This window comes from Notolepis coatsorum (genome assembly GCF_963971535.1).
Source record: "Notolepis coatsorum genome assembly, chromosome: 14".
NCBI lineage: Eukaryota > Metazoa > Chordata > Actinopteri > Aulopiformes > Paralepididae > Notolepis > Notolepis coatsorum.
Genome location: NC_140178.1, coordinates 50,002,706 through 50,023,054, shown reverse-complemented (window position 1 = coordinate 50,023,054; position 20,349 = coordinate 50,002,706). Strand labels below are relative to the sequence as shown.

Sequence of the window (20,349 nt, the reverse complement as noted above, 5' to 3'; positions counted from 1 at the left end):
AATTGTAGCTTACCACCACCGGTATGACTGTGTATGAACGAATAATGGACTCTGAAGCGCTCTGAGTCAGAGCAACAGTCAGTCAGAGAAGAGCGCTATATAAATCCAATCTATTATTATTATTATGAATTAGTAAGCTAACAATTTATGCTAGTTCTAAGGTCAACCGTATTACTATACTGAAAAAGAAAAACATTTGGAATTTGAAAATTTTTAATAGAAGATATCATTATTTTTTAAATATCTTTACCCCGCCCCTAACACTCATCTTACTCATCAGACTTGGAAGGTGTTTGTGTCCAGTAGATGCATTTACATATTCTTTCAGTGTGTTTAGAAGATTCTCTGACCGACCCACACCGCAATTCCCTACCATTATTTTTAAAGCAGTGATTTGAGGGAAATGGTGAATTTCAGCTACAGCTCAACATCCTGTTGGATCCAGTTTTGGACATTGTGCTTGTTGTAACAAACTTTTTTTTTTTATTTTTTTTTTGGTGTAATATTTAATTATATAAGCATTGGTGGAATTGTGATACATTTTGTTGTATTAGAATCACTTTTCGCCAGTGTATATAGACAAAGTAGGGCTGCTCACACTAACGGGCCCGCTTACATTCACACTAACGGGCCAGCTCACATTCACACTAACAGGCCAGGTCACATTCACTCCTCTTGTTTTTCCTCTCTGTGCCGCAGGCTCAGTGAAGGTTACCAGGAAGATGTTTTTCCTGGAGAACGACCGTCGCTACTGCAAAACCTACGGGTCTCTGGAAGCTTCTGTTCAGAAGGAGGTCACCTTCTACCAGCAGAAAGCCAAGGAGTGGGCAGAGGTACCCCACCGCACGCCCACCAACAAACACACATACAGACAAACATGTTCTTGTCAATCACTTCCATTAGCCTCATTAATGGCCATGCTACAGGGACCATTGCTCCTTTACTACCTATACACTATGTCCGTATTGGAGGGCAAGTGTCCTGTTTCTTTATGACACAATGCGTATTACCGTCATGTGAGAAGGGGCTAATGCCACTTGTTCTCATTGAAAACAACAAAAGGTACTTTGAGCTACAGTATGTACATTGCTAACTTGGAGCGTGTTTTTTTTCTTTTTGGTTATACAGATGGTAAAATCAATCTACACCTAGAACTTGTTTTAGTGAAATATGAAAAGTAAAATATAAAAAAAAATCCCTATTTATTTTGATTAGCTAACTCACCTCCACGTCGTGTTTGTATTGTAACGTCATGGTCAATTTGGGCAATTCACCTTCAGTTCAGTCAACCCAGGTAGTGTATTTTCTTCCAAGTTCAAATACTGAAAAACATTTGGCACCAGCAGGCCGTCCTATCCAACATATTTACAAAATAACTTGGAATCGGCAGTCTTATATGGAGACTGCAAATTTTTTAAATTGATTGAATGTGAATCAAGCCCAACCCAGCACACACAGTACCATCTGGTGTATCTCTGACCTCCCCCTCCCTGGGAGTGACCAGGGAGGTGTTCACCTCGTGATAGACTGCTTTGGGAAACAGAGGGAGTTTAATCCAAGGCCACGTCTACACTTCAGGAGACCAGGAGACTGTCCCTGCCAAAAAGAATGTGTAATTCTCATTTATTTTCATTATTTCTAAATGGCTTAATTAATAGTAAATTAGTAATACATTCATACATTTCTACAATACATTACAGTTATCAGGTTAAAAGTCACATCAGAGACAGACTTTGGTACCACATGATGCCACCACAGCAGGTCTTAGGCCAACAAGCTAACTAGGCTGCTCTAGCTAGCATGCACATCATATAATAGCAGTAGCATAGTAGAGATGCAATTTTTACGAGTCAACATATTAAGTTATTTTATGTCAACATTATTAAATTATATAATAGAAGACCTATTATGGGAGAGAAACGTAATATTCACATTAAAGATATTTTGAAATATCAAGTCTAGTCACTATGCAAATGAAGACAACTATTCATCAGCATGCAAGGTCATTGCCTCTATGCACTGACTACACTGTGGTGGAGTTAATCATTGCCATACCATAAATACATAGAATACAGTAAGTAAACCACTCGTCTGTTTTGTCTCAAGTTCCCAACTATAAAGATGGAGAGAACGGCTCTTGTACCTGATGGCTCACTTTCAGTATTGATATTCAGTCAGTGATCCTCTGGCAGGAGTGTACATTATCAAAACACCATGAAGTAACTGCTGTCTATTGGAAGATAGTCCGCTTCTCTTCATAAATACAGACATAATACAGTGAATTGAGATGACGTCAGTCAAGATAATCATACTATGAAATGTTCATATCTAGGCACACTGTCCTGTTCAATCCGCTAAGTGCTCTGTTTACTCTTGGTTAACATTCTCATTTCTCTGTCTGTCTGTTTCTCTCTTGTCTATCTGTTTGTTTATATGTATGTATGTTCCTCTCCCTCCCAAGCATGAGGACTTCCTGCTAGCTCTCCAGGTCAACGAGGATGAGTATATAAGGGTAGGCAACACCTCACAAACATGTCAAAACAGCTAAACCTGCTCTGGGTCATGTGGAAAAATATTTTGGAAATCTGGTTCCCCTGAGAAAAAGTTTGTGTGACATTTGTGTACCTTTGCCTTTCCATGATGGCCAATTGATAGTTATTTATTAACCCTTCGAGGTGCACATAAAGTCTATAACCCCATTGCTTTCAATGGCCAGTAGCCATTGTTACATAATCATTATACTATTCAGTTCTCTAAATGTTCATGTATGAAACAGTACATCAGGGGTCAGTGATGTGTTCGGATGTGTTTGTGTATATGATCTTGTCTCTCCAGGACGGTCAGTTGATTGAGTGTGGATGCTGTTACGGGGAGTTTGCATTTGAGAAGATGACCCAGTGTTCTGACGGCCATCTCTTCTGTCAAGAGTGCCTGGTGAAGTACGCACAGGAGGCTGTGTTCGGCTCTGGACAGGTACAGTACATACAGTACAGGTACATGCAGACTAGGGCTAGACGGGTACAGTCCACACATGCAGACTAGGGCTAGACGGGTACAGTCCACACATGCAGACTAGGGCTAGACGGGTACAGTCCACATGCAGACTAGGGCTAGACGGGTACAGTCCACACATGCAGACTAGGGCTAGACAGGTACAGTCCACACATGCAGACTAGGGCTAGACAGGTACAGTTCACACATGCAGACTAGGGCTATGCGGGTACAGTTCACACATGCAGACTAGGGCTAGACGGGTACAGTCCACACATGCAGACTAGGGCTAGACGGGTACAGTCCACACATGCAGACTAGGGCCAGATGGGTACAGTCCACACATGCAGACTAGGGCTAGACGGGTACAGTCCACACATGCAGACTAGGGCTAGACGGGTACAGTCCACACATGCAGACTAGGGCTAGACGGGTACAGTCCACACATGCAGACTAGGGCTAGACGGGTACAGTCCACACATGCAGACTAGGGCTAGACGGGTACAGTCCACACATGCAGACTAGGGCTAGACGGGTACAGTCCACACATGCAGACTAGGGCTAGACGGGTACAGTCCACACATGCAGACTAGGGCTAGACGGGTACAGTTCACACATGCAGACTAGGGCTAGACGGGTACAGTCCACACATGCAGACTAGGGCTAGACGGGTACAGTCCACACATGCAGACTAGGGCTAGACGGGTACAGTCCACACATGCAGACTAGGGCTAGACGGGTACAGTCCACATGCAGACTAGGGCTAGACGGGTACAGTCCACACATGCAGACTAGGGCTAGACGGGTACATATATCAGTCAGTATATATTTTCCACCGATATCAGGCCCCCCCCCCCCCCCCCCCACGCACACACACACAACACTAAGGTAATAGTGCAATTTTCTTTTATACCCCCCCTGTTTATGTCTATGTCTTACGCTTGTTTTTATTATTTTAATACTGTGTTTTAGGAATGAATGAATGAAAACTTTATTTAACAGATTGCAGAATGGGTACAATACAGTACGGCTCAATACACACAATTGTTAAGGGAATGCAGACCTGAGAAAGACGTTCGTCTTGTTTCCATCAGGGTCCCCCATTTTCAATTCATATAGACATTTATGACATACACAACATACATGACATTTATGGCATAGGGACATATAGGTATTTAGTACTGATACATTTGTGACATAAACGGTATTCAAATACCGTAATTCCTCTAATAGTAACCGGTATTCAATTAAAAACCGGGTCTCTATTAATGACCGGGTGCGCTGTTGAGCTAAGCAATTATAAGCCGGCCTCCTAATACAAGCCGGGTTTCATGTATATTAGAGGAATTACGGTATTTCCCTCAACGGATTTACCATAGGCAATATATTTTGTTATTGTTGTTATATGCTGGCCTGGCTGTGCAGTAAATACCATATAATGGTATGGTGTTAATGTTTACCAAGAGAGTAAGCCTACCTCAGAATTGTATAAAACGAAGTTATTATTATTATACCAGTATTGTGATTGCACTATTTTACTTTACTTTTTTTGACCACCTGTAATTGCACTGTTTACTACCGTATTTCATACAGTACTTGGTTTCAATAAATGAACCCAGTACATTTTACTGGGTTCAAACTGACACAAAATGTTGATTTATTCATTATGATCTGTTTGAAAATTAGAAATATAGGCCTCTCTCTTATACATGCCTCCTCCTAATACAAGCCTGGTATCCGCTACAGTTGAAACAAATACAAGCCGGGGTTACTATTAGAGGAATTACGGTATACAGTACTGTACTGTTACCCCTAGATCCTGACAGAGTATATACATATGATGGGGAGGGGACTGTACATTAGGAGGGGGTGGGTGGGTGGGAGAGAAATATACATTCGGCGGGGAGGGAATATATACATGCGGTGGGGAGGAGACTGTCTATTAGGAGGTGGTGGGACTGTTTTTATTATCTAGGACTGTGTGACTGCCAGCACCTAGGGCTGCATTTAAAATTACGTTGTAACATTGTGACAATGACAATAAAGATCATTCATTCATTCATTCATTCATATGTCTTTATCGGCAAAAGTGCCACAGATATATTGATGTTCCACGTTCTCATGGAACGTGCCATATATCTATTTTAAGCATAATGCTATTTATTTGTATGAGACAAAAATGGCTTATTGAGATTTCAGCTCCCAGATACATTTCAGCTCCCAGATATAAAAATATCTTACATCAGTCTAGTCCTAATATAGTCTCCCTGGGTTTGATTGACAAGTGTTGCTAGGGGTTGGAATTTACCATATTCACACGGTCGCCATTTTGCTCTTAAGTCATGCTCAGGATGGGATTCCTTTCCCTTGGGTGGGAACAGGATGGAAAGCAATCCCATCCTGAGCATGACATAAGAGCAAAATGGCCACTGTGTGAACATGGTCAATGGGTAATCTGAGGAACCCAGGAGCTTGCGCTGTCCATGTATGAGATTAGGGGGATGGCACATTTAACACAACCTTATACAGTGAATAAATTAAACATATTCTGCAGGAGATTTCTTTGGGAGGTTTCCTAAGTCTTCCTAAGATGGTCAGGAAACGGTATGGAGCTTTGAATGCACTATTCACTGTGTTGCATGTGATCATCTTTGACTAACAACCGTGTGTGTGTGTGTGTGTGTGTGTGTGTGTGTGTGTGTGTTTCAGTCGGAGCTCAGCTGCATGGAGGGGGGCTGTCCATGTTCGTACCCAGTGTGTGAGCTGGAGAAGGTCCTGCCAGAGAACATTCTGTGCAAATACTATGAGAGACAGGCTGAAGAGGCTGTGGCTGCTACCTGCGCTGATGAGCTTGTGAGGTAAGAAGTGTGTGTGGGGGACTGACTGTTCCGGGGGGGTTCACATCCCTTCGCGCGGGTGGCATTCCCGTCGCCGTGCATGGCGGTGTGAGTGGTGCACGGGCTGTTGGTGTTTTCCTTCGGTCATGACATGCTTTATCGGCAGGGGTGTCTTGGATGGGGATCTGGTAGGGATTGATGTGTGGGGTGTTTGGGGGACTGACTGTTCCGGGGGAGGGGGGGGGGGGGGGGTTCACATGCCTTCGAGCGTCATTGTACTTATTTTATGCCTATTCTTAACACTTTCTCCGCCGGAAACGGCTTAAGACAGGTTTCAAGTTCATGCGAATTTTGCCAGATCACAGCGTACGACGTTATTCTGATTATATTTCATATTTTCGCCACGGTATTCATATTTCACTCACGGAGGATTGTCTGATGCTGTGGGACTCAGCACAACTCTGCAAAGCTTCAATACTGCCACCTGGTGGCTGATCGGCGAGTTGCCAAACCGGATATGCTCGTTGGAGCTCGGTCCGTCCCCTAATTCCGTCCGGCCACTCGTTTATCGTCGCGGGACTCAAGACACACACCGTGGATATGGATCGTTGCCATAACTCAATAATCCACATGATTTGGGCATGTATTAGTATTATACAAACCGGAACTGGATCGCCTCGATCCCCACACATAACTGGGATCTGTTTGCTCCACTCTGATCGCCCAACGGTAAGAGGAGACTGATGTGAGTTTCAGCCTGTTTGTTTATTATTATCCATACAAACTGCTCTGATCTATATATCACCCATACTACATAAATCATTTAACGACGATCACGGAATTATAAACGACCCGTACCACATTTCGTATGAATGTGTGAATGAAAAATGAAAACGTTCCTACATCCTGAACGATAGATAATCGATGTTGAATGGGCCATAGTAATGTCAATTTAGCAATACAATTTAAAAAGTTATAGCCCTGCAAAGAAGGTAAACATCTCCATAGACTTACAGTGCTGGCAGTGATCAAACATTGATGGATATAAGCGTGGCAGAGAAAGTGTTAACACATTGGTCGCCAAAATCGCTTTTCAGCGTTATTGCCCGCCATGCGTTGACCGCCAACATCGCTGTACAGCGTTTTTAGATCAATATTTCATTTTTTCGCCATGGCATTCATAATTCATCCAGTCAACCTCCGGACTCCAGCGGGACCCTAGATGTGACGCAACGGCTCAATACCGCCGCCTGGTGGATGGTCGGGCGAGTTACACTCTCGCAAAAACCGGAAGTGTCATCGGTGCATCGAGGAAATTCCTCCGGCAGTCACATCTCGCTACGGGACTCCTGACGGACACTATAGTACATATGGATCGCTGCCATAACGCAATAATCAATATGATTTCGGCGTTTATTGCGCCATACAAACCGGAAATGGATGTAGGTGATCGGCGTCGAATAATTGGGATCTTTTTCCGCCAGTCTCATCGGCCCACAGTAAGAGGACACTAACGTTATTTTCAGCCCGATTGTGCGTTTCCTTGTTTGCAATCAGTCTGATCAATATATCCACCCATACTACATAAAGCCGTTACTGATGATCAAGGAATTATAAACGTCCCCCCCCCCACCCTTTCCTCCACGCACGATGAAGCATAATGTATACCGATCATATACATTTGAATTTTTTTAATATAGCGTGTATGGGAAAGAAACGCCAATCGATAATCTATCATATGCGTTTGGGCCTATAACTAGCGGTTTTTGGAATTACAGCAGAAAAGCTTAAAAGCATACTTATATTCTCGAAGGTATTAACACAACAATGTATGAATGAAAAAGTATAACGTTCCCACATCCTGAACGATAGATAATCGATGTTGAATGGGCCATAGTAATGTCAATATAGCAATACAATTAAAAAAGTTATAGCCCTGCAAAGAAGGTAAAAAGGTGGCAGAGAGGGTACAAAGATGGGCACAACCCCCGGCGGTCAATGTGTTAAGTCTGCACGTTTACATTGCACTACTTTTATTGTCTTTTATACCTATTCTTATGTCTGCAAGTTATGCATTGTTTTTTATTCTGTCAATTGTGTGCTGATTTTATGCCCATGTTCATTTTATACTAATTGCTGTGGGGCACTCTGGACTGCTGTCCATGTGTGAAAAAAAAAATTATATATAGTTATTAATATTTATTATTGTAGCGGCTGGGTAGCGGAGATTGCGCTAGTCACCAATGCAAGAGACTCCGGTCTCGACTCCCCGAGTCAGCGTTGCCTCCGGCTTGGGCCAGTCGTCATACTATCTCAATTGGCAGAGGTAGCGGGTGGAAAGTCGATGGGTGGGGATTGGACGTTGTGGACAGCGACTCCTACAGATCGGTTGGGTGATGCCTGTACAGCAGAGACAGGAAGTATCAGGGGCAGCGTGAGCCTCCCACGCGTTACTCCTCGCCACTGAGAGTCTGCTTGTCTGGTGAAAAGATGCGACAGGCTGCCTCATCGTGTACCGGAGGGGACACGTGATGCAAGGCTTCTATCCTCACTACAGCCGACCAGTGGGAGGCATAGTCTAGCAACGTTCAAGACAGGGGAGGGGAGAATTGGCAATATGAAATCGGGATGGGAGAAAAAGTGGATACATTTTTTTTATTTTTTATTATTGTTATATTGTAGAAATATGTGCATTGAAATGTCTGTAAAGTCGACGACATTGAAAATGAGGGTGACCTCAATTGTCTTTTCGAGAATAAATAAAGGTGTGTGTGCATGTGCCCTTGTTTTCCTACCCATGTGAGCAAATGTCCCCACAACTGATAAGACAAGTATTTGTTGTGAGAACACAAGTTAAAGAAGCTACAGTATCTTGGGGTTCTGGTTAGGTCAGGGAATGACATGGCTGTATGTTTGCCTATGTTGCTGCCTCCTCTCCAGAGCTCTAGAGAACGTTTCATTATGTGACTAACAAGTGGCATAATGCTGTCATGGTGAGATGACCAAAACCCAGTCAGCATAGCATCATATGTTGCCTAGCAATGGCCATGGAGCAAGATTGTGCAGCCAACATGGTTGCCATTAAGAACTTAATAACCAAGTGGTAAATGGCTGCATTTATATAGCGCTTTTATACAAAGTGCTTTACAATTTGTTCCTCACATTTTACCCATCGACGGCAGAGGCAACCATGCAAGGTGCCAGGAGCAATTAGGGGTTAAGTGTCTTGCTCAAGGACACTTCGACACGCTGCCCGGGAGGAGCGGGAATTGACGACTGCTCTACCTCCTGAGCCACTGTCGCCCCCGACTCTAGTCTATTAGTGTATGTGTGGAGTCTCTGACACATTGACCTCCATGTTTTCTCTTCCTTCTTTCTCTCCTTCCAGGTGTCCATTCTGCAACTTCCCAGCGTTGTTGGACAAGGGCATGTCCTTGTTTAGCTGTCCCAATCCTCGCTGTCGCAAGGTCAGTCCAACACACACACACACACATCACGGGGTGCCAGGAACACTCACTCACTCGCTTGCAGATAGCCATGTGAATGTCCTTGTCTGAGAATAACTGATTTTCAAAATTAATGAATGAAAAAACATTTCTTTTGGCATGGTTTGATTTTGAAGCATTGGAATCAGCCCTACGTGTCATCATATGATGTCAGACATTCATATAACTATGCTTTTATATATTTCCACCACAAACCCCTCTACTCTCCCTCTTCATTGGTAGGAATAGGGATGTATAGTCGCAGTCAAGTTGTCAAGACGGTTAAATCCCAGACATAATGCAAAACTAGTTGTGTGTGTGTGTGTCACACCATCTACTTCTACAGAAGTGTAGAGACAGTGTTGGAGCGAGACAGACTGATAAGACGTTGAACATTTGTATGGAGACGGTGAAGCAACTCTCATCTGGAGAGGTCATCAACTCTTCTCTCTCTTTTGGTTTTTATCTCTATCCTTTCCTCCCTCTATCTGGGGAATGCAGGGGGAGGCTCTGTTTCATCAAACATACTAGAAACTATTAGCCAGGCCTGGTACAAGCATTCCTGTGTTTACGGTCTCTGGTCAATGTTAATAATGTAAGAATGAATTTCACCCCATTTCTACAAACAAGAACCACCTCAAGTCCTTTGTACACGCACACAAACTCTGAAACTCTTTTCTCTCCACTCACTCACTCACTCACTCACTCACTCACTCACTCACTCACTCACTCACTCACTCACTCACTCACTCACTCACTCACTCACTCACTCACTCACTCACTCACTCACTTACACACACACACACACACACACACACACACCCACACACACCACACACACACACACACACACACACACACACACACACACACACACACACACACACACACACACACACACACACTCATCAACAACACTCACTCACACACACACACACACACACACACTCACACTCACACTCACACTCACACTCACACTCACACTCACACACTCACACACTCATCAACAACAACATTCTCTCACTTACACACACAACCCATTTCTAGATTCCCGGCAAGGCAAACAAAATGTGTTCTCATAAGCACCCTGCCAGAGCTGACTCATAGGTGTCTGTGCGTGCATGTCATGGTGCTGATATGTGACCAACAGTTTAGGGTTATTGAGGAAGTAGAGGCGAATAAGATAGCCCTGTAAAATCCTGCTGTAGTTCACTGCAGTGACCTGTAGGTGGAGCCAGAGGTTCATGACTTGATGACTCCACAACAACACTAGACACAGCTGCACTCCATTTTACACACACACACACACACACACAGACACAGACACAGACACAGACACAGACACACACACACACACACACACACACATGCTCCAGATGTACCTTTGAATGTGTTGAATACTTCCCAGTTGTATGACCAACCTTCTGCCCTCTAACCAGGCCTCTCACAACTACAGAACTAGGTAGTGGCCTCATGCTTGAGCCTATAACATTTAGTTTAAATTAGAAGCGGGCGATATACTGGTAGAAATCTGTAGATATTTGACTACTGGATGTACCGGTAGAAGGCTACTTTTAGGCTTTTTCATATTTACAAACGTAACACACAAAGCTAGTGAACTGCGCACTGCCATTAAAATATAATAAACTAGTTTATGGAAAAAGACAAAGTTGTCCCCATATTGGCTACATGCGAGTAGTGCAATGTAAACATTGATGTAAACAAACAAACGCATGCTTTCTGAAACAGATGGCTGCGAGCGCGATGCGGGAGCTCCTGTTCCCAATGCAGAAGAAGAAGAGTTGGTTAGCTTTCCGAGCGCACGTGAAGCGCAAAGTCAGAAGAATCAACGGCAGGCTGGCGATTATCAAAGGACTGGTTTTGTGGGCTGTTTCAGACAATGGACACACTTTCTATTGCCATTCTCTTAGTAGTGTTGATGATCAATAATGACGAGCATCACTAAGTTCCACAGCTAGTGGGCGTTTGTGCTGTGTGGTGACATGAGTTTGGTCAATTATAAGTCCCATCGTTGTGGGCATATAGTGTTTACTTGCATATAGTGTTTACTTGGCTCCATTGTCAGATTGTCAGAAGATGAAACAATATTGATGCACTGCACATGCCTTTGTTTTGGAAGCGCGTCTGCGTCATAATTTTCACAATCTCCACCTGGAGTCTGTACTGTGGACATGAGTTTCAGTCCGTTTTACAAGTGTTGCTACTAATGATGAGAAATATCATCAGGCAGGCTCGCTGTATTTCTCTAGTTAGCTAACATTATGCATTAGCAAGTCTTGTGTGATGAGCAGCAGTGTTAACTCATGGATGATCGCTGTGTGTAGTCGATGATCGCTGTGTGTCTGTGTAAAATGTCGTCTGGTAACATTAGAGAGATTTGTTGTGTTTAGAGAGAGATAATTAGAATGTGAAATTGGCAGATTGTGCACATGGCAGACCACTTGGAACCACTTTATAAAGAAAATTTAAAGAAACTATCATTATTATTATAAGAAAAACTAATATACTGTGATATATACTGTTACCGTAAAATATGTGAAATATACCATGATATAAATTAGGCCATACTGCCCACCCCTAGTTTCAATTAGCCTATTTGTTGAAATAACTGTCATCATATAGTGTTGAACTGTACAATGCACCATTGTGCTTTAATATTGGCAAGTGTTTGACTAAAGAGCCAGCAGAGAGCTTAGGTAGCTCTACTTCCCCTTTTTATAGAATCTGGATTATGATGAGCTGCTTTCTAATCGTCTAGTGGTAGAAATAGTCTGCATACCGAAAATCTCCTGCTCAAATGAGACGGAGTTCTTTTTTAGTGTGCAGGCTTTTATTTAATTTAGTTTACTACCACTGGGTTCATGTCTGTTGGATGTGCGCGTTGCTACGTGTTGCTACTCTCTTGATTTCTAATCTCGCACGTTTTCCTTGTGACATGCGTTTGTGTAACGCTGTGTGTTTGGCTAGAATATCTGTAGTGGAAGTTCCCTTCAGCGAGTCAGATAACAGCCAGGAGAGCAGAGCAGCTGCTGCTAGAGAGAACACCCTCGGCTCACCACGTCCTCTTCCTTCCTTCTTTCGCTCTTTCTTTCTCCTTCACTCACATCAACACTTGATGCGTGCATACACACACACACACACACTAAGACAGTTGTTGTACAGTGGGGAGGGGTGTCGTTATGTAACTGACACACTTCGTCAGCCTCGCCCACCATCCCCTCATACTGCCCCCTCGTTGGTCGGACCCCCCCCTCCCCCCGCTGCCCTCACACTGCTCCCCGATTGGCTGCACAGGCTTCCCCCTCCGTTTCAAATGTGGTTCAGATCATGTTTGACCCAGATTATTCTCCCTCCCTCCACTCTATCTGTCTCTCTGTCTCTCTTTGTTTCTCTGTCTCTCTCTCCGTCTTCCCTCTGTTCTGTCTGACCTAAACGCATGCACGCACAACTACACCCAGGCTAATGTATTCCACATGTCGTTATGAGGCTTGTTCCTGGCCTGTGTGTGATGAACCCCTCGCAGTACAGAACGAGAGCTTCTAGAATATAGGCTCTCTGACCCCCGGCTTTATAGATGAATGGCATTCATATGTTTGTTTTATGTGTGTTTATATGTGCATTCACATCAAATCTGTCAAACTTAATTTATATCGCACATTTCATACATAGTTGCAATGCACTTTACAAAACAAGAAAGTAGCAAGTAACCATATGCATACATGTGTGCGTGCGTGAGCTCTTCATGTGTTTTGTGTCAGTCATCGGATCCTCATCTGTTCATCAATCCTCCTCATATCATGCAACCTGCAGCAGAGACATGCTGTCTGATGCCCTATGACGTGATTTCATGCAAACGTTCGTTTTCTTTCCCTCTCTCTGCTTTGACCAGACCCTGTGTTCTGAAAGTAGATTTGATTGCGGCAACAGCCGCCTCCCCTTAAAAAACACACACACACACACACACTCTCCAGCCCCCCCAATCAGAAGCTCTGCAAACAGCTTCTGCTGCCTTATAAGGGCTGCAGCAGCCCTGCACCATGAGAGAAGAGCGAGAGAGGGCGAGAGATAGAGGAAAGGGGAGGTATGGAGGAAGAAGGGGAGAGAGAGGAGAGGAGAGGAGTGGAGTGGAGTATGGTGCAGGGAAAGGGGAAGGAGTGTCATGAATGAAAATAGAGGTGTGTTAAAGACGGGATGGGGAATATGAATGGAGAGAGAATGACTGGAATATTTGTATAGTAGTACTGCGTGGTGATGTGGTTAGATTGACATTGTTGCAGACACCATTGGGAGTTGTCCTCTACTGCCGCAGGTGCACAGCTGGCCTGAGGCCTTGTACATTCCTCTTCTTCTGTAAAACCATCTCTGTGACCTTTGATCCCATTCGGCCCGTCGAAAGCGTTCTTCCTGTTTATTCAACTCGAGACATTCCAGTGTCTCACGGGCCACACCTGGTCACAGGTGTACTCTTGTTCAGGCGGGGGGCGGGGTTTACTCTGTGACATCACAGGCTGTATTTTTAGCTGTGCTATAAGAGCGCTGGGAGGTTTGCAGGTGTGTTTCTTTATTCTTCACCTGCTGCTAGTCCAGCCAGTCCCTGCCACACACACACACACACACACACACACACACACACACACACACACGTCTGTTCTCTTCCTGGTCTCTAGGTTGCCACTAGATGGTGATCTTGCACCATGTCTTTTGATCCTCCCCTCCCCTTCTCTCTGCCTCCTCTCCTCATTATTTCCCTCTGTCTTTGTGTTCTCTCTCTCTCTTTCTCTCCCCTCTCTTGTTCACCTCTCCCAGTGTGTCCCCCTTTCTCTCTCTCTCCCAGTGTGTCCCCCTTTCTCTCTTTCTCTCTCCCTCTTTCTCTCCTCTCTCCTATCTATCCCTGTGTCTCTCTCTCCGTCTCTCTTTCCATCTCTCTTTCTCTCTCTCTCTCTCTCTCTCTCTCTCCCTCTCTCTTTCTCTCTCCCTCTTTCTCTCCTCTCCCTCCCTCCCTCCCTTACGGCGTGGTCTTGATTTTTCACCCCTCTGCTCACACACCCAGCGGTGGTCAGATAATCAAAGCCGGTAAAAGAGCAGGAGTTTGTCATAAAGCTCCAGACTAGACCAGAGGGAGGGTTCTTGATGATGATGATGAATAGTTCATTTTCGGTCTTGTTTACAGATAAATCAAAAACACACGTGTGGACTTTCAAAAGGAAAAGAAAAAATCACGTACATATTTAAAGTAAGCTCGCACACAAAATCCAAACTCAATGACCGAAAAAAGGAATAGGCTGAAGCACATGCTTATTTTTGCCTATCCTTTACAATTCTTAAAAACTAAATATACTTTAATATAAAAAAGAAAAACTTAAAATATGCTGCAAGATTTTTTTCTTTAGGAGAAAAAAAAAGAGAAAAATAAATGTTTGATATTTTACTTAAAACTGTACCCCTGAATTATTTTATCCTTCTTCTTCCCACCATGTCCTCTGCAGCCTGAGCGCCCAGCCTGAGTAACTGCAACACGTTGTCTCAGGGTTCCCCCCCAGTCCAGTGAACCCTGGCGTTCCATCAACATCAACAAGACATAATTGACCTCAAGCCCCACCCTCTTTTCTTGATCCTCCAATCCCAACTGTTGCTTGCACTCAGGAAGCAACAGTTGGGATTGGAGGATCAAGAAAAGAGGGTGGGGCTTGAGATGGGTCAATTAATGCAGCCAACTCCAAACTGGGTATTTGCAGTTAACCTGAAAAACCAAACCATGTTCATTATATTCGTTTAGTTTTAGAAAAAAGAAGGAAATACAGTTAAAAGCATTCTATCTCCTGATTCTGAGCGATAATTCTCTGATTGGCGTCCGCTCTCTCCACACTCTGCTGGAAGTGGACATCGTAGTAAACTTGTCATAGCGGAGGATCACGGCTCCGCTGTGACCAGGCTCCGCCCCTCTTCGCTGAATTGAATCTCCCCAACTTTATTGCTGTTCTGAGCTAGCTGTGTGAATTCAGAGTAGGGGAAAAGATCATTTGTACTACATATATATATTGACTAATCTCAAACCCCACCCTCTTTTCTTGATCCATGTTTGTCCGAGGGAGGCAAGGGTTGTGATTGGAGGTTCAAGAAAAGAGGGCGGTTTGAGACAAGTTAGTTATATTATTCCCCCTGCATATGGCAGTTGGTTGAGAGCCGGGAGTGCTGCTTCCTCGTCATACATGCAGCGTGGCTACATGGGTAGAGCTCCAGACTCATGATCAGAAGATCATCACTGACATCAAGGCCACCTAATCATCCCTCCTCCTCCTTAATTGGTTCATATCAATTCTTGTCTCCTGTGCCTTTCAGCCATTGTGTATTGTACAGATGTATGGCAGCCATTGAGCCTGCGTAGCCCAAGGTTGGGTGCTACGCTACCCAATAGTAGTGAAGGAGACCATTTCTCCAAAAATAGAAAGTGCTATATATAAATGCAATGATCATTCATTCATAGATGTGTTCTGACAGCACCATGTTTGTTCCCTGCTGGTTGTTGTGTTGAGTCTCTCACCAGGAAAACAGTGCAGCACTGGTACCTTACTGTAAACTATGCATTTCTAAATGCCAGGGGAACACAGGGGAAACTCATCGGCAACCCACTAGTTGACTATCCTGTAGCTGACCTTGTGCACAGCACACTATGAAAAGGCACACGTTTGGGTTGCAAGAGCACTCCACTCTGTATCCAGTGAATGTGCAATTAGTAGTTTAAGAGCCCAAAGCGTATGCTAGTTGACGGAACTAAAGGAAATATACACTCGCGCACACACACTTAGGGGATGAAGTAAGTGGGCCACAGGATGTGAAGGGCGTGATTCTGACATCAGTGTTTCCTTCCTGGGTCAGGGGTCCGGCTGAAGGTTGCCATGGAGACGTGGATCATTCTGCACCGCATCATCAGCTGTTATATGCCACACTCGTGAATATTAGATGAGCAGGTGAAATATTTATGACAACACCACTTAGCCTAGGCTTAGCTGCACAGGAAACTCCTGGATAAAGAATGCACCATGTGTGTGAGAGGGAAAGTGAGAGAGAAACTGCCCATGTTTGAGTGCACTTCCCATTTATGTGTGTGTGATTTGTGTTTTGTATGTCCATCCGTAGCAGTGAAGATTGCTGTGGTTGTGCATGTGTTTGTTTGGAACACCATAGATGTGTGTGTGTGCGCGCGCCTCTAAGCTTTATCAGCCATAGCAGTAAGACTGTGTGGTCGTGCACTGCGCATGCACGTATACATGTTTGCATGTGTGTGTGTTTTGCTCTCTGCCAGTCGTAGCTTTAACTGTCTATCCTCCATGTCCTTCAGCCGAGGGGCAAAGCGTCCTGGGCCCGGCATGACTGAGACAGTGGGAGGATGGAGTTGCTGTTACTAGGCAACCGAGCAGTCAGTGATGAACGAATCCCACTCCTGCTGCAGCCACACACGCGCATTAGCGCGTATATACACATACACACAGAGCCACACCTAGTCGTGTCTTTGTCAGTCTGCAGTGGTAGCACCAGCAGCATAGAATTAGAACGATATGGATATGTTCTGTCTGCAGGTGTCTGGATCTGGCTTGGTGCTTTAGCAGATCTCATAGTGTGGAAGGAGGTACGGATGTTGGACTTGTGTCTTTGGATGGGGAGGGAAACTACCGGTATCTGTGATAAATGGCCAATAATAATAATATCTTTTTATTTTTTTATTATAATAATAATTTGTATACATGATTGACAAGCCAGGAATGACACACTCTCTCTCTGATCCATGTCTACCACACTCTCTTTCTGATCCATGTCTACCACCAGTGGTGCGTTCCTGAAATCAACTGGGATTGCACGCACCTAATGTCGCTATTTGCATATCAATAGCGCCGGTCGTATTTAACACACCTGACGACCAGCGCTATTGATATGCAAATAGCGAGTACTTATCTGGGCTTGCACGTAGTGCACCCCCGTCCCATGAAGAACGCATGCCTGTCTACCACACTCTCTTTCTGATCCATGTCTACCACTCTACCTCTTTTTCTGACCCGTGTCTACCTCTTTCTCTCTCATCTATAGGAGAGCTGTAGGAAGTGCCATGTCCAGTGGAAAGAGCATAGTGGGAAGACATGTGAGCAGGTCCTGGAGAAAGACGAGATCCGCATGAGGGTGCTCTTGTAAGTACTGACAGAAACATGGTCCAGTAGCTCTCTGTCTGCACCATGACCTCCCCTAAATCCTCAGCCGTTGTCCCCTGAATCCTCAGCTGTTGTCCCCTGAATCCTCAGCCTTTGTCCCCTGAATCCTCAGCCTTTGTCCCCTGAATCCTCAGCCTTTGTCCCCTGAATCATCAGCCTTTGTCCCCCTGAACCATTAGCCATTGGTCCCCTGAACCAGAAGCCTTTGGTCCCCTGAACCAGAGGCCATTGGTCCCCTGAACCAGAAGCCTTTGGTCCCCTGAACCAGAAGCCTTTGGTCCCCTGAACCAGAGGCCATTGGTCCCCTGAACCAGAAGCATTTGGTCCCCTGAACCAGAAGCCTTTGGTCCCCTGAATCATCAGCCTTTGGACCCCTGAACCATTAGCCATTGGTCCCCTGAACCAGAAGCCTTTGGTCCCCTGAACCAGAGGCCATTGGTCCCCTGAACCAGAAGCCTTTGGTCCCCTGAACCAGAAGCCTTTGGTCCCCTGAACCAGAAGCCTTTGGTCCCCTGAACCAGAAGCCTTTGGTCCCCTGAACCAGAGGCCATTGGTCCCCTGAACCAGAAGCCTTTGGTCCCCTGAACCAGAAGCCTTTGGTCCCCTGAACCAGAAGCCTTTGGTCCCCTGAACCAGAAGCCTTTGGTCCCCTGAACCAGAAGCCTTTGGTCCCCTGAACCCAGAAGCCTTTGGTGCCCTGAACCAGAAGCCTTGGGTCCCCTGAGCCATATTGCCCAGTCTCAAAAGTTGCGTATGTATCATGGTCTTAAATATGTGAGACAAATGGATAGGATGATTGCAGCATCTCCTCATACCGGTACGGATACGTGTACCTTTACACCCCTACCCAAAACTGAACGTTATTGGCATAGATTGGAGCACCGTTAGTGTGTCTACCTTCTGTGAACATTTAGCAACCATCTGTGTTGAAATCCGATCCAAAATGGCAGAGCCATATCCATTCTAAGAATCTAACTGTACATACAGTAGATTTCATTCTTCATTCTCGATGCACTGGTGATACTAAATCCAAATTTAACTCTGCCATTTTAAAGAGGAGATTTGGCCCGATCCATAGATGTGCGAGTTGGCTATAATAAGGTAATTTATAGGCCTCATATTCTATAATAATATTTCAAATTGCATGGCAGAATTCGGTACTGTATCTACAAAACCTTCTGTTTAATCATCTTCCCTTTATTCATTTCCTTAGATTTTTTATATGTGATCTCAAGAAGGTACTGAACGAGCTCAGTGGCAGTTTTTCATGTCTGGTCATTTTTAGCATGGTGTTATTCACCGTCAAAGATTCAAAGAAATATCATAATTCATATTCTCCGTTTGTTTCATCACAATTTAAGCATACCTAGTAGGGCTGTCCCCGACTAAGGATTTGGATGGTCGACTAGGATTGGCAAAGATTTGCCGTTAGTCGACTATTGGTTGACAAAAAAAAATAAAAATAATTATATATATTTTTTTTAATCATTCCATTTGGGCTGTGGGGGTGCTTAATGTATGAAGGAGTCGACTGAAGGCTTCTTGTCCTCTGCAAAAGCATGCAATTGGTCCACTGATGGATACATCTTGATATTTGTCTAGTCTAGTGTGTTCATTAGATGAAATCCTCTTTCAGTGCCTCTGTGCCTGTTTTCATAGGCAGTTAGCCTCTGGTATGCGTGCCATTAGCGTTAGCCACGCTTCTAGGCCTCTTTTCTTTTGGAAAGAATGATAAAAAAAAATATATATATATATATATAAAAATATATATATATATATATATATTTTTTTTTATATTCGACTAAGAGGTTGGCCAGTCGACTACGGCTCCTTTCGACCGATTAGTCGATTAATAGGGGTCAGCCCTAATACCTAGTAATAGACACAATATTCCTGACACTGGGAATACATTCCATGAGATCCTTAGATGTCCCTAGATACCAAGAACATGCAAATGGACCTTGTAGAAGTGGAGCAATCTTCTATTTACTTAGATATGTATTTTAGGAAGATTTTCAGAAGATGGGGCTCGGGCCTAAGATGTTAAAGAGAAAACGCACACCTGGATCAATGGGGTTCCTTGCCACAGATAACATATCAAAACATAAGGATGCCATACCCAGATGAAGATAGTCCTTCAAAATGAATACTTTGGGGGCGCCCGAGTGGCGCACCGCATACAGCACTACGGTGCAACACGGCCGACCCGGGTTCGACTCCCGGACCCGGCGATCTTTGCCGAATGTCTTCTCCGGTCTATCTCCCATTCCTCCTCTCTCTCTACCGGACTGCCCAGTAGAAAAAATCAATAAAAACCTACAAAAAACATAACTTGTCCGAAAGGACAAGTAACATTCAAAATGAATACTTTGCATCAGAGTTTGTTGTGTTCAGTCGCTATTTAGACACATTCAGTGTGTTTTTATTGTGAAGGCATTGGGGCCACCAGCCATCTTCTAAACGACCCCCTGCTGCTGCTGACCTGCTATACCCTCACCAGAGAGGACGCTTGCTTGGTAAACAACGCCTTTTCCCAGACAACAGTCCAGGAAGCAAATTGTCCGGCTGTTTCCTGTGTCCCAGCAGGCCGCTTGGCAGTACTTCCTGTTTTGAGCTGTCCATACTGTAGCTTGTCTTACTTCCTGGTGCTGAAAGAGACGGGAAGCTGACTGGTAGAGATGCTTGCAAGACCTAACAGAAAAGAAGCAGCACAGATCCATTCAGACCATTCTGGTTCAGCCCAGAGATGGATTGTATGGGGCTGTTTTGAGGACAATTGATGACGACAATTGGCAAACAAACCATGTCATCCCG

The 20,349-nt window shown here is 44.4% G+C and overlaps 1 protein-coding gene across 6 annotated transcripts in view; it reads left to right on the top strand.

The window, feature by feature from the left end:
- The window catches only part of rnf216 (ring finger protein 216), a 54,725-nt gene that overhangs the window by 16,959 nt on the left and 17,417 nt on the right, over positions 1–20,349 (top strand). For all 6 annotated transcript variants that reach the window (XM_084329833.1, XM_084329832.1, XM_084329831.1 and 3 more), the window contains exons 9-14: positions 700–833; positions 2,462–2,512; positions 2,836–2,973; positions 5,701–5,849; positions 9,217–9,295; positions 17,417–17,514. In XM_084329833.1, coding sequence (XP_084185959.1) covers positions 700–833; positions 2,462–2,512; positions 2,836–2,973; positions 5,701–5,849; positions 9,217–9,295; positions 17,417–17,514 — 649 coding nt within the window. The remainder of the gene's footprint in view (positions 1–699; positions 834–2,461; positions 2,513–2,835; positions 2,974–5,700; positions 5,850–9,216; positions 9,296–17,416; positions 17,515–20,349) is intronic.